This window comes from Siniperca chuatsi, linkage group LG2 (genome assembly GCF_020085105.1).
Source record: "Siniperca chuatsi isolate FFG_IHB_CAS linkage group LG2, ASM2008510v1, whole genome shotgun sequence".
Lineage (NCBI taxonomy): Eukaryota > Metazoa > Chordata > Actinopteri > Centrarchiformes > Sinipercidae > Siniperca > Siniperca chuatsi.
The window spans coordinates 24,644,667-24,671,041 of NC_058043.1; the positions used below are offsets into that span (position 1 = coordinate 24,644,667).

The window sequence follows — 26,375 nt, forward strand, 5'->3', positions numbered from 1 at the left end:
TGCTCGGATTAGACTGAAATAATCAGGCTTAATTAGATAACCATCCAAAGTGTCTGTGTGAGGCAGCTACACTCAATCATTACATGGATCTAAAACTGATCATGCCTGGAGCTAACACAGTGGCTCACACTGACCTAACCTAAGGGGTTTTTGTTTTTCATGAGGATGTTCACAAAATAAACGACATAGGAGCCACAACAATGTTCTGTGGGAACTCACACCAACAAAGTGTGTAAAGACTGTGTGCAGAGCCAGCATATCATCAGGAACTGAAAGACTGGCTCACATAAATGCCAGGAAATGGAGAAGACAGTAGAGCAGAGGTAGAAAAACGTGAGGAAAAGGAATGACAGAGCGAGTTGTAAGGCGGGCATGGACTCACAAGGCACGGCGTGACGGTAGAGGTTGTCTCGGATGGTCTGCTGAAGTTCGTGGTCAGGTGAGGATTTCTGGAAACGCTGACTTAGGTAATGCTTCAGGTCCTTGTTCAGCTTGCTTCCTGTCATTGTGGACACAAACAGGAAAACATGTGGTAACTGCATCAAAACAGCTACACAAAATGAGGCTAGCAGACGTAAGAACATCACAAGAGGCAAAATGACATTGTTATAATTCACAGTGACGTGTCAATCGACCACACAGTGTGGCTCCCACAAAAACAAATACACAAGTTTACCCTGCAACCACAGCAAAGCTAGATGCTGAGTGCATGTCCGTGAATTGTACACTTGCCATTGTCACTCAGAGGGGTAGCTGGCAGCAGCCTCTCCCTCTCCAACCAGCCAGCGCTAGCCAAAACTAAGACTGCTAGCACTACAGCTAGCACTGTGAATTAGCCCTCCTACCGCTACGCCATCTGGACCTCAGACACACATTAGACTACTGAAGGGCAGCACGGCTGGAAAGTGTCCGTATTTGTTTGTGTGTGTGTTTGATTTCAGATGTGTGTCTGTGTGTGGCCGTTACAGTGAGTATCCACATTACTGGCAGTGCTATGCATGTGCAAACACAGCACAAACAGTATGACAACATAACAGAAAAGAAGAGCGGAGAGGTATGATGTCATGAGATAATTTACCTGATGAAAATTAATATGATTTGGTCTAAATTCAATAACAATACTACTACAGGCAACAACAAACATGTTATCATGTTTTATATTAGTACATGTCCCGTTATTTATTATCCAAATGATTTATCTCCCATCTTTGCATGGCTGCGGAGACCATTTTTAGTTGTCTTGGGCAAACAACCAGTCATAAAAGGGCCCTGGATCCTGTTTCCATGGAAACAGTATGTATGTGTGTGTGTCTCCGTGTGTGTGTGTTTAATAAGATGATTGAAATTGTTAGCATAGTACAGAAGAGCATTCTGCACTGGTTGGCAGAATGATTGTAGGTTCATGCGATAAAAATACAACTGAAGCACAACATGCACATCCCACAGACATGATATGACTGCTTTTTATTTTAATGTGACCCAAAGTTTTTTCTGTCATTCATATCAACATGCAAAAATGTAATTATGGTCACATTGCTACTTATCAGATTGTCAAAGTGTGGTTTAGAAGTTGTCAGGCTTAAAATGTCAATATACAACCTTGGTGGAAACCTGTCTTTACGAAACATTTTTAGAAAAAAAATATTTGCTGCGACAAACAGTACTGTCTTGAAATGTCAATTCTCTGAGACACTTATTTAAATGCTTACATTTTGTATAAATATATAGAAATAAAAAAGTGAATGGGATTTTTGAAAGCAAAGCAAAATTAATATTTTTCTTTAAGATGAGTATTTCCAGACTTGATAATTGTATATTTTACTGTATTTTATTGTTAAAGAGTAAATTTGGTATTATTATACTTGTTGATATCACAGTTGCTTGGATGGCACAAGGGAAAAACTGAGAAACTGGGGAAAAAAAAGAAAAAGAGATTAGACTTGTGAATGTCTTGTGAAGTTCTTTCTTACGACTCATGACAACTTTAGTGAATCCAGGCCCATTTATACAAACATATTTCACTGAAGTAATGAGTGACATATCTGATTAACCATAACTAGTCTCACAGCTAACAGACCATGTGGCTGTTTGGTAAACAGTCTGGGAGGAACGGTTGAGTCTTCACCCGACGGTCTGAGCTCCTCCTTGGTTGGGGGGGGGGGGCACTCTGCCCCTGGCCCTGTCCCATCCAGACATATCAAAGTGTAGTAATCCTCACTACAGGTCACAAGCCAACGCTCGGGCCAGCTAAGAGCCTAATACACACCCCAATGTGCTCTTGTACACCCCAATTACTTGAGAGCAATGGGAATTCCTCGCTAGCTGACCCCCAACTGGCTGTGTGAGCCTGTCTGAGTTTTGCTTTGGGAAACCTGTAACGTGACAAAATTCAAAAAGATGTACCAAAGGGACCATATGGGAAGAGATGAGAGCACAACTGAGAAGCAGTCGGGCAACATCAGCAACAACACGTACACAGTCCTGATATATCTTTATAACTTGCTAGCCAACTTTATTCAGTCAATGCACAAAATTGGGTTTTTACCTCATCAACATATATTCATCTTGTTTCCATGCAGAATATATCTATTTATTTCACATAGTTTCAGTTCTAGGGTGACCACTGTTTCATTGCTCACATTTCTCATGGTAATGTTAAAGGGGTACTCAGGCAATTTTGTATTGCACTTTCATTCAATTGGGGGACTTGCAAGAAACAGATTTAAATAATCGCAAATTCACAATAGCTGTGACCACGTACGCGCATGCGTCCACGTGTTCATGCATTCACACATACACAACTTCACAAAAGTGTGCGGTTCATAAGTTATGAAAAGGGGGCAGGCTGAAGTGGAGGGGCGGGACAAACCGTCACCAATGAAAAAGGAACTCTGCTTAGTCCAATGATGCCTCCCACAAGTGTCTACGACAACTGGTTCATGGGATGGGGCAAAATGGTGTGTGTGCATGCCTGCCTCACTATCTGTGTGTCTGAGTGTCTTTCTACATGGTTTGGTCATGTTATGTGAATCCGTTTAGAAGTTAAGAGCTTTTGTGCAATAGGACACTCCCATTACCACGCCCCCTTTTAGCCAATTGGCATGAAAACACACACACACTTGACCGCCATGCCAAATTTCAGCTTCCTAGGGTGAAAATTGTGGCCAAAGGGTGGGGAAATTTTTGTGGACCAACAAACCGACAGAGCAAGATAGAGCTGCTGGTCGCGGCTAAAAAGAATAGTTAGAGGCCAAGACATTTTACGTCTTTTATGCTCCAAAAATGTTGGATCCTACAATTCCCAAAATGCAAAAGCAATGTTAGCTGATAAGGCTGATTACTGTGAGCCATGACAGATGAGTGAGCTACATAGGTTGGGACAAGTGTGGTGGTTTTTGTTAATCACAACAGAGCAAGCTAAAGGGATGCCAACCAAAAAAAGGAAAGGGGGAGAGTTCACTTCCAAAAACTGACTGACTGGCTTTGTACTTGATATAAAAGTTATTACATTATTTTGGTTGGTAAAACGTTCTTGGCACTTACAGATGAGTCATAATTTCAGAAAAAGGAAATAAATAATCATTTTTTAAAAAGTTCATTTTGGACAGTGGACAATGTGAGCAGTGTTTAAGAAAGCTAACTCAGACCTCCTATATGGTTGAAAGCAACAGCACCTTAAGGAGCTATTCCATAAGCTTTAATCCAGTTATGTAGATTCTGTCCTCCCCTCACCGCCTCTTTGTGTATGCTGATCTTGATGTTTTAATGAAAATGAGCAGAAACCCTTCAAAGGCAGGACAGTGTGACTTGTTGATGAATGAAGGGAAGGTAATTGCTTAGGGAGGTGTCGATTCAGTAGATAGCACAGTCTGTCCTGCCTTTGTTTTTGGCACTTTGCAGTCATGGAGTGCTGACGAGGAATATCAAGATGTGTACTGTGCACCTGATGTCACTACATTTTCTTTAATAGCAGGAGTGTCTGAAAAAAATTGGAACCGATGTCCAGTACTGACATGGACCAGGTTGGGACCAACGCCTGCCAGTAAAAAGATTTCTTGTGTCCTCAATGCCCTCACATGGATTGGAAGATAACTGACCACTAGCTTTTCATTGGCCTGTGCTGAGGTGCTGGCTTGGACCAAAGTATGCATAGGGTCTGGGAGTCAACTCAAACCCCTTCTGCGGCTACCCAACATAATATGCTGTTTCTGGTCTGAGGTCAAATACCTTTCCATCACATTTACTTTCGCTTTTCTCATTTCAGTCCACTATTTAAAATAACAGCTGACTACTTTGAAACCACTCTCCTTAAGTGCACCCACAATGTGTGGACTGCAGTCTTTTGGTTGGCTCTAAATTGGGTCTAGGTCAGTTCAGCAGTAGTGCAAATACAGTTGACTGTGTTATCTTAGAGATCAATATTCTGTGGATGCTTCACCAGCAATCATGTGCAAGAAGGTCAAGAAGATCAGGACTCACTTCCATTTAAGCCTTTAAGGCAGCTAGTCAGCTCCTCCAAACCAATGCTGAGTATGTTAACACCATAAGCCCGTTAACTACTGCTGCGGTGCCTTGCATATATAATGCCAAAGCATGCTGGCCCTGATGGCAAACAAAGGGCACTGTACCAATCCTGAAGACTTGGATGTGGACTGACTTGATTAGACCAATCTAAAATACAATATAGCTCCAAGATTTTAAAACATAGATTGTTCCTTTTATAGCGGAGATTGATTGGGTCATTTTGATTCTGGTGCTTCATCATTTTTCAAATATCAAACAGTACATTTTTGATGCAAAACTGATGACTCCAGGTGCCTGATCAGGTTTGTAGTGCATTGTTTAATTGATTAATTACCTAAATTCAATTCGATTCACAGACAACAAAGAGCAGGCAGACAGGCAGGCAGGCAGGCAGGCAGGCAGGCAGGCAGCAGGGCTGGGTTGGGAGAACATTTGGCCCAGCAGCCACCCACCCAAATCCCTCTGCAAACAGATAATTAGAAAAGACATATCCTTCAAACACAGCCCACCTGTTATAGATTTTCTATAAGCCCCCTAAAACAAGCAAGATTTTGAGAAGGAGACACGCAATCCATGACAGAAGGGAAGTGGGAGAGAAGGGGTTTATGCAAGAGAGAGAGGGAGAGAGAAGCAGAGTCTGTCACACAGAAAGAGAACATCAGAGTAAGCCAGACAAAACATCAAACGAGGTTTATACACAGCTGAAATGTGAAAAGCTCCACTACTTTCCAGGCATCTCCCGTTGAGCCCACCCCTGCACCCCTCAGCTCTGATCAGCCAGCCAAGGCCCTGCTCAGACATGCAGTGCCAGACATGGCACCAGCCAGACCCTCCGCTGGCAGTTGACATCTGTATTCACAGCATGGAAAAAACAAACTTCACTGAAACTCGATCCTCCTGCTCATAGTGGGAAAGGTTTGACCAATTTCTGCTGGGTTGGAAATGGAAGGTGTCACGGTGTTGTACAGGCCCTTCACGCTCCAGATGATCAGTGTCATTACATAGTGGAGAGCCCCGGTAACTTGCTTGATATTCAAAACCTACAGCTACATTTATGCTACATAGATGTCTTTGTACGACCCGGCTGCCGTTCCTGAAATTAATCTTACTTGTGTATACTGTTGAAAAGTAGCTGAGGTTGTAGTTTCAAGACCTGGGCCCAGGCCAAAAATACAAACTTATTTACACTTCATTACTTTTACTGGAAGAAACCCTATAATGGATGTTTTACATGCTGAATGTGTAATTCCAGAGGGACATTCACATGAGAAAGAGGATCTGCGTTTTCCTCAAATTACTGTTCATAACTTATATGCAAAATATTAGGCTATCATTTACAATATTCTTATTTGTGCACACAGGACAGAGATGTCAATTCAGTCTAGAGTGCTATTTCCAGTTTTGAACCATGCTAGTGCCATGGCGCAAAGGATGGCATTGTCGGTCAATCGGTCCGTCCGTTTTTGGTTTAGTGAAATATCTCCACAACTATTAGATGGATTATCATGCAATTTGGTACAGACATTCATGGTTCCCAGAGGATGAATTCCAAAACCTTGGTGATTCCTTTACTTTTTATCTAGCGCCATCATGAGGTCAACAATTTAATTTGCCCAATACTTTGGTTTTATGACCAAATACCGGCAAAACTAATGACATTCCCATCATCCTGTACTTTGTGTTTAGTGGTAGCAAATGTTAGCATGCTAACATACTAACCTAAGATGTGAACATTATATCTGCTAAACATCAGCATGCTACCATTGTCATTGTGAACCTTTTTGGCATGCTGACCAACGCTGATATAGAGCCGCTAGTGTGGGTGTACATTTAGGGTTGTAGGTAACATGGGATTGTGGTGTATACTAGATTCTAATTACAGGTACCATTGGTAATAATTACAATGTATGGCCTGCCCAGAAATAACCTTATTTGAAAAGGTCTTTTAGCAAAGGCATCTAAGAACATTTCTAACTTCAATCAGCAGACTGGGCAATGGTAGACATATTCACCATCTTAACACAAAGCACCAGTCTAAGTGACAAAGCAGAAAACACAGTCATATGCCAGTGTGCCAGCCTGTTTTACACTTAGCCAAGTCAGATTTGGCAGCACCACCATGTTTGGCTGGGCACTGAGTGTTGTATCGATGTAGAATACACAAACAGTCTGGCATACAAGGTAACAAACAACTTTCCCCCCCCTCCTCTCTTCAATTGTCTTTTTAACATCAAGGGACATGTTGCCAGGCAGAGGCTATGATTAGAAAGAAAGCCTTCTTTTAGTGGGCTGTTTATTGTTAAATTTAGTCTCTCCAAAGTGGGACATTGTAAAGAAGTGGGCTTTAAAGTCAAATGCATCTGTGCCATTCAAACATGACCTACTACAAGTTAAATTTAGCTATGAGATATACACAGGCTGTCCAAAGTCATGTCTTAAGTAATCAACTCTTAAGTGAGCAGTCCATCCATGGCTCTAGATAATTAGATAATCAGGGCTAATCACCATTTAATGGATTCAACCAGCAGCAGCTATCTACAATTAACATTTTCATCACCACTGATCAGCGCTTAACCATATGTCATAATGATTAAGGTGCATGTAGAGAAGTCAAAGAAAACTCAATCTGACCCTTGACCAGTGATTAGTGATCTTCTTCTCTATCCAGCCTGTTAAGTGCAGGTCCAGGTGATGATTGTTAACTAAACCCCCATAGTTGGATCCATCGACACCAACAAAGTTTATGACCGATGACTGACCCACACTGCAGCCAGCTGAAAGTGATCCTAGAGAAAATGCTGATGGCAAGATACATTTCCTTTCCAGCTCTGGAGTGAAGTAGTTGACAAAACAGCACTATAATCAGTAGCTCTTTGAATAAGGACTAAGGGAATAAGTCCCAAACCATACTGCAGAAATGTGGACAAGACTAATGTTTCATATTCACAGAGCAGACAGGTGTGTGTGTGTGTGAGAGAACATCTCTGAGCTCAACACAACCCCCTATGTTCCTCTATTAGATGTGGCTTGCATCACAGCAATGGCCGGGCTCTGTATCCATAGCAACAGCTGCCAGATGAGTATCGACTGTGGTGAAGGTGGTGATGGTCACAGCCATAGTCTGCTGCCCCCATCTGGACTAGCAGGATATTACAAAAACAAAAGGAGAGATCTTACTAACGGAAAAAGATAATGAGAAACACTGGAATAGTCACAAATATATCAGAGTTTTCAGTATAAATGTGCTCCTGCAGTGCTGTGCAATGTAATGCACTGTATTTAGAATCTATGAAACTAGAAATGTATACACCATATTTAAAATACTGATGCAGATGTGGACACAACAACTGAAATGTCACATAGACAAAGACTTACAATAAAGCCACAAAAACAACCACATGGCTACCTAGGCAGGTCATATTAAGTTGAAAGGCTTAAAAACAAGTCTGGATATCACCACCTCAAGATGAAGTACCCAAAGTAGGCGAAATACAGTAGTTGGTGCCTACATTTTACTTGGATGAGTTAATAAACCTGTTAAGCTGTTTGGTGTTGTTTGTGTAAATGGGCAGATGCTAACACCACAAAAATGACAGCAAAAAATGAACATTATAACTTTGAATCCAAAGTAAACAAGAGCTTGTGCGGGAGAGGTAGGAAGCTAGTATAGCATATTGTAGGTGTTTCCATTGTATGACAAAGGTAAGCGCCTTCTCAACCTTCTGACAGCTCTGGAGAAAATGTTATAAAAATGTATACAGGGCCTATGTGGAGTGAAAAGTTCAGAGAGTGCCTTTGGCGTTGTGTGATCTATGTTTGAGTTGGTTTTTCCAGCATCCTAGTTTTTGTGATGGTTTCTCTATGCTGTTGCATTCTAGTGGCCGCACATACAATATTATTCCAACTGTCATGCAGTAACACATATATGTAAGCGACTGCAATATAGATACTACTGTACTCCATTCTTGCACATGCACATGTGAATGAAAGTGTTTTCTCTTAGCCCCTTGCGGCAGGGACAAGCAGCGTGAGTCTGAGGTGGTGTGACCAGCGAAGTTGTTTCCCCCAATACAGCAAATAAAAACTCAAGGTCTATCATGAACCATACCCACACTCCAGATCATATCATAACCAAGATCTGATCAAATATGAAATGGAGCTTCTTGTGAGATTGTTACAAAAATTACTTCAAAAATCTTTATCCACCCAAAGAGAGAAGAAATGCAGGAATAATTCAATGTCTTAGCTGTTCGATAACGCGTTTTTTTTTATTCCCTGAGCGTTTTTTTTTTATTCCCTGAGCTGCTGTGTGAGCCTCGAGTTAGGCACATGAGCAATGGCAAACACTATGGCGCACACTGTGGTCAAGGCTGTGGAGACGCACAAGCCACAGGCCCTGGTGCAGTGTTGTCAGTACAGCTGTGGAACAATAAAAACTCATTCTTTGACATCTACTCCTTGTTGAGTCGAGATAGAAAAACACCAGACCGAAGATCGTCAGGATTAAATCTCTGACACTTTCCAATCCTGTCTATATGGTTGTGTGTCCTGGATTTGCTTGCCTGTTTACTATGTTCCAGATTGCTTTCATTGATCGTAGTCCTTCGCACAGGGAAAATAAATCCTCCAAGGATTCATTTCAGCACGTAGAGCAGCAAAAGGGCTACAGTAGAGGTGTCAATGTCCCTGCTGCAATCTGACAGTGAAATGAGCAGAGCGCATACATGTGAGTTTTTATGGGTCTGACCATATGTGTGTGTACTGTACATGTGTTTGTGGTAGATTTGATGTTTCACATGTATTTCTCTTTGAGTGCGGTTATTTGTAAAGTCTATGATTTACACAACACCAGCGCCTGTCTAATTTGACAAACATCTGCATCCGCTAGCCAAGGACTCGGGCACTATAAACAATAATACAGCACCTGCATCATGATTTATGTGGGTGCTGAACACAATACTATAAGCTCTATGTTATTAATATTCTTGTGATGATACCTACATAAAGTATGAGCCTCTACGATTGAAGCTGCCACCAGAGAGGCTTGTGAATGAGAGGATCCATCATCCACTGACACACAGGATGGCTTTGCATTTACTGTCAACAAGTATTACAGTGGATGTGATTTTCAACACTAATATCTAAAGTCCAGAAATATGAAAGACAAAAGGTACAAACCAACCACCATGAAGTCCTTTACATCCAGCTACAACATCTTCACAGAACATGAAAAAACAAAGTAAACCATGATTAACCCTACCAACTAAATCTGAGGTCTCCCTGATGCAAACTTTCTTTAAGGCCGGGATTTGCCCAGCTAATGATGTGATTATTGACTGACCGTTGCATTAGCCAGTAGGACATGAGTATTTTGGAGGTAATTACCTCTCCATCACGGCCTCTCCTCATTGACAGGCTGCATTTCAAGACCAATGGGAGTATTAGTCTCCTGTGACAGGCCAGCTGATTGGCTCCCAGATTTAAAACAGGTCCCCAGGCTAAGAGGGCAGATCAGCACGTTTTACAGAGAAAGATAAAAAAAAAACAGAATGAGAATAGGAATGATCAACACAACAGTGGAGGATGTCAAGAAAGGTAAAGCTGAGAACGTAAAAAGAAAGAATTTTGTGGGAATGACTCTTTAAAAGGTTGATATGACTAAAAAAATAATGTGTTTATAGTCAGTGAGAAATGTGATGCTGACATGGGGATCCTGGGACACTGCAAGATTAAACCTTCACTGTCATTTAGCAAAGTGCCCTTCATGTTCAAACACAGTGACACAAGTGTCATGGGTCAGCAAAAAGAATAAAGTCTACCATAAATAAAAGCAGCAAGGAAGTGTTTCTCTACAAATTTGATCAAAGCATTTAGAAAATAGAGGAATTCTCTACTTAATATTGATTTAATGATTCATGCAAAGTACTGTATTATTTAAATACCATGAACAATAAGTTAAGGCAATAAAACTTCCTTGAAATATGATAATCCAGACCAATCGGTCACATCAGTCTTATTTTGACCTACAATTATAGCACCTACTGAAATTTCTAACAAATGAAAGTCATCCTGCAATATATATCACACAGAAATGAAAGGCAACTAATCTGTTACATCTAAGGGGATGTAATAGATGGGCGGCAGTAGCTCAGTATGTAGTGGCTTGGCTTAGGAACCACTTCTTTAAAAAAAAAAAAGAAAAAAGCAATTCTTCTCTAATCTATACCTACTTATACAACAGAAAATCATTTTACATCAACACGCTGTACCTGTCGCAAAGGCCTATTCCACCGATTTATCTTCCATAAAGTTGGGAGACTCACGAGAGACATAAAAAAAAAAATCAAAGCAGCAGAGGCTGAGATAGTCTGACTTTTAGTCTGTAGTATGGGTCAAGCGCCAAAATGCTGGATCCTACATTTCCCATAATGCAACTCAATGGTGTCTTTCATTAGACCCTCCAAGCCTAGTAAATGCACATTTCTTTCAAACTCCAAACCCACCCACAATACGAGATAACCCTGATGACATCACCAGAGTTATCTTTTCAAACTTTCAGACATTATACAGGCTGAGTAATATTCCTTGTGACAAGTAAACTGATCTTAATGTGTAAAGTTGGTGTAGTTCACATTAAACACAATATGATGTATCAATCTAAATGTTGTATCCTAATTTTAAAAAGTTCTTCTGTCATTAAAATGCACATTTATGCAACAAGATGACAGACAAAGACATTGGAGCCTGTCTACAGAAACTACAGAGACACAAGGAAAATATCATTGTAAAAACAAAAAAAAAAAAAAAAAAAAAAAACCAACCCAAAGTAAAGCAATTAAACAAGGCAATCCAGAGCCAAGATGTCACACAACAATAAAAATCAAGTAAAGACATCGGAAAATTACTACCAAAGCTACAAATGACTATACAAACGTATGACTAAGCGGAAAATGTCCAAGTTTATTAGGCCTTTAAAGTGGTGAGATGTATTACCATAATATCTTCTGGCCTCTCTCCACCTCTATTCCATTTCATGGCAAGATAAATGGGCAACTGCTGGGGTGTAATCAGAGGCAGTGTGCTAAGTCACCCCAGGCCCACAGTGGGTGAGCACTGTACTGACAGACCAACCGCTGGTCACAGCCGGAGAGAGGGAGGGCAGGAGAGGGGGAGAGAGGGAGGGCAGGAGAGGGAGGGAGGGAGGGAGGGAGGGATAACATAAACAACAGGAGGAAAGATGGAGGAATTAAAGCCAGAGGAGATGTACACGTTAAAAGCAAGGGGGTGTATGAATAGAGCAGGGAAACAGACGGTAATAAAGAATGAATGAAAGATTAAAGAGAGAAGACAAATCAGAGACCAACGACATGGGAGGTTTCTTGTAAGTGTATTCATATTCGAGACAGACCCGGAGCGAGGCACGTCCTGTCTACAACTGTATGACCAGCTGTTGGGACTCCGTGTCTTCATCACAGATTTCCTGGCTCCTAATTGGCCACATGGGGAAGAGTCGGTTATTCTCTATGATAAACCGGGCAAGCTCATTAACTGCCACCAGGGGGCATATGTCACTCAGTATCATTAAGTGTGAGGGACAGCGTGTGTGTGTATGCTTAAATTGGCTACTGTGTGAATCTGCTGGTGCTTGTGTGTGAGACCTTTAGTTGTCGGTGTGTGCCTGTATAATAGTGCTGCTTACCATAGCTGCCTTCACAGATTTATCAGTCCAGTTTTTGAGCTGATCTGAGCACAGAGAGTTTACAGATAAAGCACCAAGGGAACATACTGGCTTCACAGAGGAAAAGCAGCACATGATAATTTGAACTTTCCAGCGCTGGGTGGCACCAGTTTACTTAAATTGGTCGATTGCTTTTTCAATTAATCTATTATTCTATAAGACTTCAGAAAAGAGTGATAAAGGCCCATCACAGTTGCCCCAAAATAGTCAATGACATGAAATCAGAAGTAAATCAAAAGCAGTAAATCCTCACATTTTTGCTTGATAAATGATTTACAAAAGACTGCTATATAAAAACACCTACATAGTTAGATACTAGATACCTAGATACTAATAGCCTATTAGGGCTGCAACTAACAAATATTTTCATTGTCAATTAATCTGTCGATTATTTTCGTGATTAATCGATTTGATGTTTGGTCTATAAATATCAGAAAATGGTGAAAAATGTAAGTCAGTGTTTCCCAAAGCCCAAGATGATGTGCTCAAATGTCAAAAGATATTCAGTTTACTGTCATAGAGGACTAAAGAAACCAGAAAATATTCACATTTATATAATAGTTGGCGATTAATTTAGTAGTTGACAACTAATCGATTAATTGTTGTAGCTTTATAGCCTATTCTTATACTTATTAGGCTATAAGTTAACATTAGGGCAACAACTAACAATTTTTTCTCTTGACTAATCAATTCATTGTCTATAAAATGTGAAAATGACCATCACAATTTCCTGGAAGCCCTCCGTGATGTCTTCAACTTTCTTATTTTTTCGTACCAACATTTAAAAATTTTAAGTTAATTATCACATAAAACGGAAAAGATGCACATTTTCACAGCTGAGTAGCTGGAACTAGGAAATGTCTGGCATTTTGCTAGAAAAACGGCTTAAACAATTGATCAATTATCAAAATAGTCGCTGGTTATTTTTATGTTGATTGATTAATCGATTAATCAACTAATTGTTTGAGCTTTACATTACATTATAAAAATTTGCTAATGTTAGTTTAGTTTTTTTTTCCTGCTTTTTGTGCATTTTCACCACTGATCCCAGCCTTGAGATCTACACAGTTGACTACTTTATATTCCAGTATTTTCCACCATTTTTTGCTGTCCTCTCATTTTCATCCCAAGGCTGCTTTCTGTTTTCCTCTCTCTCATCCTTTTCCTTTGCCTCTTCCCTTCTTATGTATTTCCTTACTTAACCCCCCTTAAGTCCTTATTTCCTTCCCTCAGCCACACCATCTGAGCTGCATCCATCCATCCATCCATCCATCCACCTGTCCGTCTCCCTCATGCCTGGAAAGGGCATGACTGACCCACTTTCCTGACCCCGTCACACTGCTGACTCAAGATGCGCTCAAGATGTTGTTTGAATGCACAAATACAGACATACAGCCTTGCTAATGCGGATGAATACATTTGGCAACACATGCATACAAAAGGGACACTCAAACACACCACATCTGCTCACTCATTTAATTTTAGAAACAGGATGGGAACACACACACACACACACATATGCACACGAACACAAGAAACAAGCATAAATAAAGATAGAAGAAAACACTTAAAGGTACATCTATTCCTCATGTCTTACAGGGCAAAATGAACACAAAATGCAAACATCAATCTTTTCAAACTTTGTCCATTATTGTCACCAGTCCTGCAGGCCATTCAGTTACTGTATATATCAGAGGAAGCTTTGCTCTTCGGTCACCCAACAACACTGATTCCACAATCAGCAGCAACATTTATACATACCAGGTTTTCTGCTCAGAGAAGAAACTATCAAAAAGAAATTTAAAATAAAGCAAAACTCCAATTCAAAAACATGCATACAAGTTCACACACACATTCAAAGCTGTGTGTGTTTCAGGATTGTGGGCTAATGGGCAGCAGTCACTGCTGGTTACGTCTACAGTCGTTTCTGGGTCAGCATCAGGCAACGCTCACCCAGCACTGCATCCCTTAACGGCTACAACATTAACCCTTAACATCTATGCACACACACACACACACACACACACACACACACACACAGGGTAACTTAGTTGTAACACTAACTTACAACCAGCAGGGGCCGATAAGTATCCCATCAGCATAAAAAAAAAATGTAAATGAATATTAGGAGCTACATCTACTCAGTTTCATCAGAGATAAAATTCCCCCACCACACCTCAACAGAATGAGATGCATGACCTATGAATAAGTTGCATGCACCCAGTCATCCACAAGCAAACCTCTTAACACACACACACTTGATGAACCTGGAAACAGCTTCAAACAGTGTCTACATGGATAGGATCCCATGTATCAATTACTCCACATTGTACTCCTGTCTTTGCATTCATGTCATGCAAGTGCATATGTCCATGTGAGGCTGTATGCGTGTTTTGTGCCATGTGCTGTGTGTCTGTGTGTGCGCGCCTGTGAATAGAAGCACACACATATTTAAATATGAGCTGTAGTTATCTGCATGTGTTCTAGCACCATAGCATGATGAGCAAGATGAAGCCCAGTGAACCATGAGAAGAGCTTTGTGCGAGTTACAGAGAGAGTTTGAGGGCGACCATTTTATGTGTAACTGGGTTGCGCAGCTTGCTCTTATGAAGTCGTTACAAGTGAACACACCCATACACACAAACAAGAGAATCCACATGCAACACAGACGCATGCTCAAAACATTCTCAAACACACTGTCTGCGCAGCATTATGACAGAGGCTCAGGTTGGAGCGGGCCCAGGTCCGAGGACTAGGCCGCCAGTTCACAGCCTTAATCCACCACAGGGGTCTACTTCCAAACCGTGATGACGAGTCGACACTGACGGACAGACACACCCCCCTCTCTGCTTTCATATAGCCTCTGCTTTCTGTCACAGCATGTAAAGCAACGCTGCTTAAGAGATCTATGTGATCAGTGATGTGCGGTACGCAATTATGACATAATTCAAATGTGTTTGTATTTTCCTTTAAAGGAGTAGTTAGGAAAATACATTTATTTGCTTTCTTGCCAAGCGTCAGATAAGATTGATACCACTCCTTTCTCTAAGGTAAATGACACTACAGCCAGCAGCAAGTTAGCTTAGCTTAGTGTAAATACTATTGCTATAAGCAAACTATTACTATTAGCAAACTATTGCTGTAAGTTTTTACCCCACTGTCTGCCAGTTTGAATATGAAAATGTAAAATCCATTTCACACTGAATTTCATTACAAATATGGAAGAGCTATACACATAATGAGCACAATAAATATTTGACAGTTGGAATTCCATTTGTTTTATTAAATAATTTATTTTAATTTTGGCAGTAATGATGCATTGAAAACGAAAGTTTAAATTTAAATTGAATGGAATTATGTCATTTTAATATTGGAAATTAAGGACTCTTATACATGTTTTTCTTTCTTTTGCATGCATGTCCTACTATGGAGGATTTAAAATAATAAAGTAAATTTAAATAAAATACACATTATATCTATTTCCTTTTTATTTTGGTATTTTAAAGCTTCCATATTCTACATCCATTCCCTTCTTAATATCAAAGTATGCCACTTTTGTTACTACTTCGTAGAGAATCAGCAAAGAGAACGGAAGCAAATGATCTACCAGGGACACATGGATGATGTTTATGTTCTTTTTTTAAGTAGAACCCAGAGTTAGGAAACCATGCCATTTTAATTTTTCGACACAAAAATGATATTGATTTAACATATCTTGAATGACACATTTGCATGACTCAGCCTGGTAAGAGCAGAGAGTAGCGCAGAGCAGTGTGCCACTGAGCCACGGGAGAATTTCAGCCAAAGATGAGGATGAGGCTGAGAGTGGAGCAGCAGGGCAGGCCTACACTCCAGACAGACAGACAGACAGGGGATCAGCTGGCTGGGAACCGGCAGCCAGTAATCACTGTCAGCAGCTCACATTGTAGACGATCATGTGCCTGAACGTAGCCATGTAAACGTATCCAAACTCACAAACACGCGACTGAGACACCAGGGGCCAGATACTTCAGACCATGCATACACTCACAGTTTTCAAGAGCAAGGTGTGAGATGGTGATGTGGAAATGAAAAATAAGGCAAGACATGGAATACATCTTGGTGTGATGCATCAACTATAAGTGAGTAACGTTTCATGTGTGTAATTCAAAGCATATATAGAAAATAGGCTCCAAGACTCTGAAGATAAAGTTGTTGTTTTTTAACAGTTCTTTCAAACTGCTACTTATCTCAGACAAAACAGTTTGTAACTCTCTCAACTCCATTGCAACATTGTCAGTTTGCCTTGATGATGTCTCTCTGTGACTCCAACACAGCATCCGTGAGGACACGCACACACATTGATTGTGCACCTGTTTCCCTGTGGTCATCACCCAAATCTGTGGAACATTTTATTTAGTAAACTATTCTGTTGAAATTCCTTTACCATTATCCATCTGTGCATCTGAGCCTCCCTCGTGATCATCAACAATTCCCCGCAAAGCTGTGTGGCCCAAAACAGAAGCTATGCGTTCATCCACTGTAGATAAAGCAGCGGTTGCCGGTCCTCCTCCTGTTGCCCTCATGTTTTCTTTGTGTGCACTAATATGCTTTTTTGCGTCTTGACTGGGGCTGCACGATATTAGAAAAAAATGACATTACAATATCTTTTTTTCCCCCTGTGATATATATTGCGATATGAAAAGATACAGGAAATTTCACCAGATACGTGCAGTGTGCTATTCATGTACAGATATACAATTAACAATCATTACTTTCATCCTTTGGGTACTTTAAAAGTCTATCCTCTTCTAACAAAACAAACCCCCCTCCTACTTCTACCACACTTGGTTCAGCCCTCTGCCACCCCTCCAGAAATTAGCTTGTCTGCGACTCTGACACCGGCATGGACAAGTGGAGAGAGAACAGGTGGAGAGGTATTTGTGGAAAACAACATGTTTATTAATAAACTTTATAAATGGACTTGTGTGTCGCAGTTGTGTTATTTATATGTAATCTACCATTGCTAATAATGTTCAAATGTATGTTTAATCTACATGGTGGAAGCTAAACAGGCCACCCGGTGTGGCTGAGGATGGTAAAACTCTGAAACTCAAGCAACAAACAGATGTAGATATGCCGGCAAGATATAAGTACAGATAGATCTGGATACTGCAAATTTTGGGGGTGTGTTGTGTGTGTGAAGCGTTTCTTACATTAGGGCACGGACCAGAGCTGTGACACTAACTTTTTAACTTTTAACCAGCACCAGGACGAGGTGCTACTGATAGTGACAGTAGCCGCTTTGCGTGCTTGTTTACAGGCAGGGGATACGCAGACTCTACATGCACAGCAATCAGCTAGCTATGTGCTCTGGTGAAGCGCGCACTTGATCAGTTTATCAAACAGGCAGCGCACATTTTCAGGTTGTGGGACGCGACTAGTGGGGCCTGCTTTTCTCCAATGAGTGTCTCAGTTTCACATTAGGTGAAATTGCGCTTCTTTTTTGCCATTGTTTTCATTCCCATGCCTAATAACTTGTGGTGCAAACAGCGTTTTTACATGCAAATGATTAAGTAAGGGAATGTCTACATCCATTTACGGCTGGTGTGGAAATCAGGCTTGTGCACGTGCATACAATTTCATAATGACTGGAGATTTATAAAAGAGGACCATGTGTACGCACGGCTGTACAAATCTGACAAAAAGAATGGATATGCAGATTTCTGCCTTTGTGCATACACACAAGTTTTAGTCGTGAATCTACACACAGTTTTATGCATCTAGCCCCTAGCCAAAAAGTTAAGAGCTCCATCTTTCACTGTGACAACTAATACTCAACAAAACAAAGAAATAAACACAAAGTGAATAAATGTTCCACCACATGACAACAGACCCACTCCTCCGTGCAAACATCTATTACATTTTTTGTGCAAGTGCGTGTTTGTGTGTATGTGTGTGTGGCAGTTGTAAGTGATAATGGGGGTCAAGTCTGAAGTCTGTCTCCATTTGTCTCTCCCTCTACCAACCTTTCCCACAGTTCCTGAGTCATATCACAATGCAATTTCAGTTCACTGAGACAAGGCGCAGTGAGCCTCACAGACCAACTTACTCCCAAACACAAACAAACTAACTAAACTATCTACAACCCCCATGTTTGGGTGCCTGATTAAATGTTAACGTCCTTACTTACAGTCCCTACATGCCAACCAGTCGCCATTTCTGCTGTGTCAAGAGCAGATAAGGCAGCTATTTCTAGTCAGGCATTCACCAGTAATCAAGAAGAAGAAACCAGAAGAAGAAAGACCCTGCCTTTACTGGTTTGATTTGGACCCTTATTTTTTTATCTTCCAACTTTATGTAAGTGCCTGAGAGGATGATGGCATAAGAGTAGTGAGGAGAAAGAGAGGATGGTGAGGAGAACGTAGAGGCGGGAGAAAACAAGGCAGGAACAAGCACATAGAGGAGAGAGACATACAAAAAACAGCGAAAGGGAAAAGGGAGTGAGGGGAGGAGAAAGGCATGGAGGCCTGGCATGGCGCCAGGGTAGGGAGTGTGCCACAAATGTGGCCCTACCACCCGGGGGTGCTGAGTAGACAGGAACGCCCTCCTGAGTATTTCTCAGGCTTCACTTGGCTGGTAGTTGGTAGATTGGAAGTGTTTGATTCAAATTCATTCACTCTAAATAAGGGTTCACTTATTTGTCTCCAATTATAGACAACGCTATTCATTACTCATCTTCCCAAGACAACAAAGACAAGAGCTGCCGACAGCAGTTCAGTTACTGAAATCAAAACGATGTGATTACAGGAATACACAAGGTAGGTTGAGGAGCGGTGTAAACACTTCATCACGTCAATATTCTACTGACCCTACTGGATCATCAAAGATCAATGGTATGGAAGAATATTAAGGGATGGATTTTTCCCCTTTTACCACGTTATATAAGAAATGACCTTGATTGACATTTAACTGTGCTGTCACTTATTGGTCCTGTGTAGCAATGCACAACCAATGCTGTGGTTCAATCCTCAGTAGAGCCAGCCATCAAAATCTGTATACACTTTATAAGCATGTATATGCCTTCAACTGAAGTGCTGAACAGGTGTTGGATCTGTCTTTTTGTCTGTTCTCCTAGCCCCTATGAGTAGAGATGACAGGTGGCCCACTGGGGTCTTCCAGGCTAAAAATGTATGCATTGAAAGTCCGATAAACGTGTCCACTAGTGGCATATCCAGGAGTTAAAATAGATGAAAATTGCATTGCAAAACTCAGCTTTTCCTCTAAGAGACCTCCCCCTGTGAGCTTTATCATGCTGCCGTTTCACGTTAGCTTTATCTACGGTCCTTTGGGGAGCTGTGAAGGCTGGATCCCCACTGTGGCTCTGGATATTTAGAAGATCAGAGGGATGGAATGGAAAATGTACTAAACGTCAGTAACAGTGACACAGAGAGCTTGGTTGCGGTGAGCACTCGGGGCTCAAGGGATTGTGGGCCATTAAATGGGTGAGGGGGGGGGAAAAAAGATGTCATTTTTACATTGGCAAAGAAAAAATTCCATCTGGCTTTAACCTCAGTGTTTTTATACGTGTGATACTGAAGACTCTCCACCTGTCCACGTCTCAGTAGCCCCAGACACCTCGCTGTATCACTCCTACTACCACCATCAGGCCTCTGGCATGCAGACAGATAGTCATCCTCTGTTTAAATATTATTTTAAACCCCCACTGAACAGTCAGCAGTGCGGAAATATCTGCCTCATTCCTCATCTTCATGACTTCCTCTACTCTTCTGTCTACAATTTGTGTAATGATGGAAATTCCAAATTTTTATAGCAGGTCTGTGACAGGAAGTATGCTTCACTGTAAAACAACAAATTTTATGATATGGGAGACAGGGGTTCATCATATTACCTGTACATTACGTGTACTAAATGCACAATGAAGGCAGTATTTTTCTAACCTAATGGAGTGATGGAAAAAAAGTCATCATCATTGTCAATCAACATCAAGAAAAGCAGGACCATGGAAGAGAGAGAGGGACAGAAAGAGAAGGAAAAAAATGACAAACATTGCCTTCAATAGAGCCATGCCACTAGTGTGGCTAAAAATGTAATATACACTATATTTCCCATCTACTGTGACTTCTCCATGTAAAAATATTAAAAGCTGCATAGGTAATATAAAACACTGCCCAAGAGCAAATTATGAAATGGACAAATTGGACCTGAGACCAAGATAAAATTGAGATCATTTTTGAGTTTCAGGATCAATACACTGCACCATCTACATGCATTTTGCTCAAACAGACAACCCAGCTTGACTGATGTGCTGACTCTGACACTTGGCACCTAATAATCGCTTTCACAGACAACAAATCGACTCAAACAAAAGGTTACACAGAAAGCCATAAACTGAGATGACGCACACGAGCACAACTGAAGCTTCCACTGTGCTCTGGTCCGACACAGTGGAGAGTTATCAGCAGAATTTTTGAATAGCAGAATTTAAAAAGGGGAATAGGTGATTAGGATCCCATTACAAATCTTCTCAGTGTAAGAAAATCTAGTCTAGGTAACCCGAGACAAATACTTACTAAACATCATCGCAACATGTCATCACCACAGGTCCTGGCAAGCCTGAGGAGTCACAAATGAAAATGTGGGTCATGGTGGAAACTGACTTTGCTTTAATTAGGTGGTAAGGGCTTATGGTGTTGATGTTAGCGCTCATGCTAAGTCCTGGGCACAGTCAGAAGCCTTAGCGCTAACTCAAGAAATGTGCGACAGACAGACCCAAAGCTAACATCACACAGAGCTGAGGCTGCTGAGGCTTACAGACGTGTTTACCTTGGAGGCTGGCTGGGCAAATGGAGAGGTGTAACTCAGTAATACTCTCAAGTCATAAAAGCTAAAGAAGACACCAAGACTCACCAGCACTAATAAAAGCCAGCAATACACACGTTGACATGGACAGGTGCACCCACAACTCAATATATAGATGTATTTTCGTGGGCACATAAATTCTATATATAAGCATATAAATAAAGTTGCACAGAGTAGGCGCATCACACATAAAAATGCCAGCTGCCACATACCTAAGTAAATACAATTTGAGGACAAAGTAGCCTTTATCACACATCTCTCCTCTTGAATTTGTATCCATAAAGTCAAACTAAGTCAGAAATAAAACAAATTACTCTGAGCTTCACTTGCCTTGCAAAAGCATGTGTTTGAAACTAGTATGTTTCTATTTATGCAGCTCTACAATCTTTTTGGGTCAGAGAGCATGTGTGTGCATGCATTTAAATGTGATAGGTGTCTACAAGATAATGATAAAAAAATATATACCATAGTACTTTTCCCCTGATCAATTCAATGGAAAGTCATTTGATGCTAAAACAAACATACGCATGCTAAGTAAAGGTGTTTGAAGAGATGGAGCCAGGCTCAGCCCCATTCCCACCGCTACACCCTCATCCTGTCCTTCCTCTGTCTGTACATTGGCTTGGAGAGTTCACCATACAGGGGGGCCAAACCAGTTAGTGCGCAGTGGAAGTGGATTTTAAAACACGTTGACAGCTAGTGTGCACTGGTGCTGACCTATCAAATTCCACTACCTCTAACCAAAAGTGCACATGCCAGAGAAAGAAAGAAAATGAGAAAGAAAGAAAATGATTTTGGCTAGTGGATCAAGCTGTAAAGACAACATATTATTACCTTACGGCAACATTTTAGCAAACAGTTGCCTATTTACAAATCCAGCAGACATTTGGAGTTGTGTTTTTGAGAGACTGAACCAAAACAGTAAAGTTGTGGGCCGTAGAAACCAAAACAATGAGCTTAAAGATGTTAAAAAAAAAAAAACTCTGTAGAGCTGAGGGGAACAGCAAACTTAAGTGATCATTCTTTTTGACTTTGTCTCTACAAGCAACAACTTTCACATTTCACAGTCATTTGACAGCCATTGTCCATTTAAAAACATTGATTAGTGCAGCTTTGAATACTTACGATAAACAGCACAAAATGTAATTTCGACAGATGGGTGAACAAGGCATCTATAGGTTTCCATGGTAACTGTGAATAATGGCAAGTCCGTCCCACTGTTTACTAGTTTATTTATACCGTCCACCTTAACAAAAAGCACCCTCCACAGCTGTGAGTGTAATTTCAGGTGGAGTGACACTTGGGGCAGGTCTACAGACAGTTCTACACAGGCAGGAACAAATAAAGAAGAAACCTTTCAATAAAAGGTTTGCTACATCCATGGGACATGGACATGACTTGGTTTTAAGACTATGCAAAATGAAAGTTGTTATTACAAAGGCTATACAAGCATCCGTTTTTTCTTTGTCTGCAAGCTGTTGTTTTTTTAACAGCATACTCAATCTGTCAACATAACTCTACCGAAAAAGCAGACAGCTGACACCTCTCACATACCACATCCACTGAGAAAGAGTAAATAAAAAAGACCAAACAGAGGAGGAGGGAGAAACATCTGACAGGGATAGGTAAGAGCCTTGTTGATGAGAGGAGGTAATGAGTGTTTGTGAGTGAATGCCTGTTGATGCAATTAATATTTTTCAAAACTGGGGCGTGCTTGCCATTTCTGCCTACTCAGAAATTGTGCATCATTAATCATTGTTTTGGAGGGGAAAGCCATCTCCTGCTGCAGGAAAACTAAATCCTTCAGCAACTGTGGGCAGGTTAGGCCCAAAATAATGATGCTGACTTGTAATGAGAAAGACAAAATGAGAGAGAAGAGATGGAAGAGCGGGGAAGAGGAGTAGACGTTAGGAGATAGTAGGGGGCGTGTGACACTGACAAGCTAATCTAGAGGATTAATCAAATAGACGGGGAGAGTGATGAAAGAAAGATGAGAGACAACCAGAAACACAGAGAGGTCAGTTGTGAGATTTCTCGCCACACGCTGTCAGACGCAAGGCTTCTCCCTCTCTCACTGAGCTAGACAGTCAGTGGTTTGGAAAATGCTGCATTCAAATAAATTTAAGTGAAGGGCTTCCCACAGACAACAAGTACAGTACATCAAAGGCCTGTTTTATGTTAATAGTCCACCCTCAGTCAGGTATTCGGCCAGTGAGTGAATGTGAACTGTGTGTTTTCTAAGGCCCCATTGCTATTGGTGAAAAAGAGGCTTTACGTCAGCTCACCTTAACTTCTATCTGCACAGACAGGTCGGGCTCAGTATACAGCACAGCCGTCCACTCTCGGGGGAGCTACAACCATCAGGCCACAGGAAACAAAACGCACTCCAACACACACACACACACATACACACATTCAGTTTCTGCCTCAGTTTTTCAGTCTTGCTGATGCAGCAACCAATCCGGTGATGAGAAGTTTGTGGGGCGGGGGGGCGCTCTGTTGTCTGTACCAGTGTCAGCTCCAGCTGCTAGCTGACAGGACGGGGCAGAGTGTACGGTCAGCCTTTATGCAGCACCGTCATCCCATGGTTTCTCCCTCCATCCCTCTCTCCCTCACGGTAATAACACGTAGAGCAAAGAAACGGCGAACATCAGGTGCCGGTCGCACCAGCTGTTCGTAAGTTCAAACTCAGCGTAGTTATAACTTAAGTGTTTACAAAGTGGAGATTTACTTATCGCTAAATTAAAAAGGGTGAAAAGATGAGTTGCTTCAAAAAATGTACACTATCTAACTGCCAGTGTTACGTAGCTAACTGAACCAAGTGACAAAGCCAACGTTTGCTAATATACTGCACATTGAAATTGTAGAGAAAAAGAGATAATGGGATATTAAATATTAAAATATGCTTACAAGCTATCTTTAAAAGTTTTGTTTGTTCAGCTTAGGGTGTCAAATTAAATATACATTAGCAATGTCATAAGAAATATTAGGACTGCAAAAAAAAATTAATAAAAGTGCAAGGGAAGTTCATTAACATGAAGTACCTGTATTATCTGGCTTTTTTTTTTTCAGCCATGCCTCACAATAATAAAGGAGTTCCAAAAACACTATATGGCAAAATGGTGACAAACAGCTAATGTAATAGCATGTAGGGAAAGTACTTCCAACACTGTTTATAAGAACCGAAACAAAAATAGTGTTGATGAGGAAAGACCAGAGACACAAAGAAAAAGACCCAGAGGATATTGGGTGAGGAACAAGAGGAGGAAAGAGGAGGAAAGAGGAGAAGGAATGCAGGGAGGATATGAGTCAGAGAGGAAGGGAGGACAGAGAGAATGTCAGGAAAAGGGGAGGGCGGTGGGGTTGAGAGGAGAGGAGAGTTTCATATGTTTGCCAAAGTCTTGTGGTTCTTCTCCTTTACCAGCTTCCATTTACCCCTTGCCCCCCTCCTGCTGCCTTTAATGGATGGATCAGAGATAAGAAGACCAGAGTGGAAACTGTCTAGAGAGAGAAAAAGGGAGATCCATCTGTCCCCAAATGAGATCTTTGCTGTGCACTCTGGAAGAAAGACAAAGAGGAAGAGAAAGACAGAAATACATAGAGAGAGAGAGAATGGAGAAGAAAACACACAGATAACCAGTACAGCCTGCCTGGACTCCCTCCATTACTGCAATCACATTATCTGCTCTATCAGATGTAGATGCAGACACAAGAACAAGATTCTCTGAGCACTTTTTAAAGTTTCTATTGAAAATCGGCTTTAATTTGAGGTCAAATGTGGAGAAGTGCCTAAAACTTCGCAAACTTCTTTTGTGTTGAAATCTCTCAACCAAAAACGATTAAGGAGGAGAGAATTAGTTGTCCATTTATATGCAAATGAGCTTCAATCAGTGACAGCTCATTGAAAGAGGTGAATGCAGCGAGGTGTGGTTAACCCCTAAATCCACTAAAGAACCCTTTTTTTTTTTTTTTTTTTTTTTTTACTGTGGAGGAGATGGCTGTGTGAGTGATGGGAGGTAAAGCAGAAAGAACGGTGAGGCAGTGTGCTCTCTCCCATCAGAAAGAATGGGAGATCTTCACCAGCTTGGTTCATCAGGCCTCCCATGATGAACAAGGGACTTTTTTTTTTCCTTTCTTTTTTTAAATTTTTTATATTTTTTCATTTACAGTCCAAATCAGTTGATGGCATTCACATTCCTGCATTCATCTCCATGCAGGCAATATTTCCTGAATTTATAATGTGAACTCATTTTCCAGTGATGCCCAGTGATGGTAGGGTTTATTTGTTGATGTTTTGTTGATGGAATTATTGTAATCAACCCACTTCAAATGTTCCATTAGTGACTATTCTGTAATGCACCCTGCTGCTCAATTTAATTATCAGATTTAAAGGCATTTGTTGAAGATAACTCATGGCAATTCAAAATGTACCTTTCAAGGCTATACATATTAATACACTAAATACAAATACATACAGTATTTGGAGGTATATCTGTAATGTTTGTAAAAATCCCAATGAGACAAATCAACAAACTAACTAATAAGATACCTAAACAAACCACTAGCTTGTACTTTTCTGCTAAAATCATGCAATCACTGCAGCTGTTATTGGAAAGACTGCAAGCCAATTTTAGGGAACTATTAACTAAAAGGGCTAGTTTTCCGATATGACATATTATGGACCAAACAATCAAGAAAATAGCTGGCAGATTAATCCATAATGAAATTAATCAATAGGTGCACCCCTAAACTTGTTATTTTACAAACAGAAAAAATGTTTAGATATTTTTAATCTGCATCTGGATGCAGAACTGCATCAAAATACACAGTGATAAACAGAGCACATGTACCAGATTTGATCATTCAAGGAAGAGCCGCAGTTCATGAGAAAATATCAAAAATGTTTAAGAAACTTACATTGAAACTTAACTGGCTTTTTATAATTACACCCCATAATGATATGGAAATCTGGACTTCCTAAAGTAAAAGTTAAAAAACAACTTGGCTTTGCTAATTGCATTATAATCATTTCTAGTCAACAATAGAGACGGAACCTCTAACATTAGCACTCTAATCAATCAGACTGCTCTTCTATTCCCATATAGGACCCAAGAATTTGCATAGCAAGCAAAGCTTTCACTCCTAATTTACTGATGACCCAGAGGACCAAAACTCGTTGTTCATAAAATAAAATAAAATATTTAAAAATTAAACTAAACATCTTCATTAGCAAATTGTATTACCAAATTAA

At 40.7% G+C, this 26,375-nt stretch overlaps 1 protein-coding gene across 10 annotated transcripts in view; it reads right to left on the reverse strand.

Annotated features, from left to right (window-relative positions):
- The window catches only part of magi1b (membrane associated guanylate kinase, WW and PDZ domain containing 1b), a 134,958-nt gene that overhangs the window by 72,661 nt on the left and 35,922 nt on the right, over positions 1–26,375 (reverse strand). For all 10 annotated transcript variants that reach the window (XM_044170483.1, XM_044170460.1, XM_044170451.1 and 7 more), the window contains exon 2: positions 383–499. In XM_044170483.1, coding sequence (XP_044026418.1) covers positions 383–499 — 117 coding nt within the window. The remainder of the gene's footprint in view (positions 1–382; positions 500–26,375) is intronic.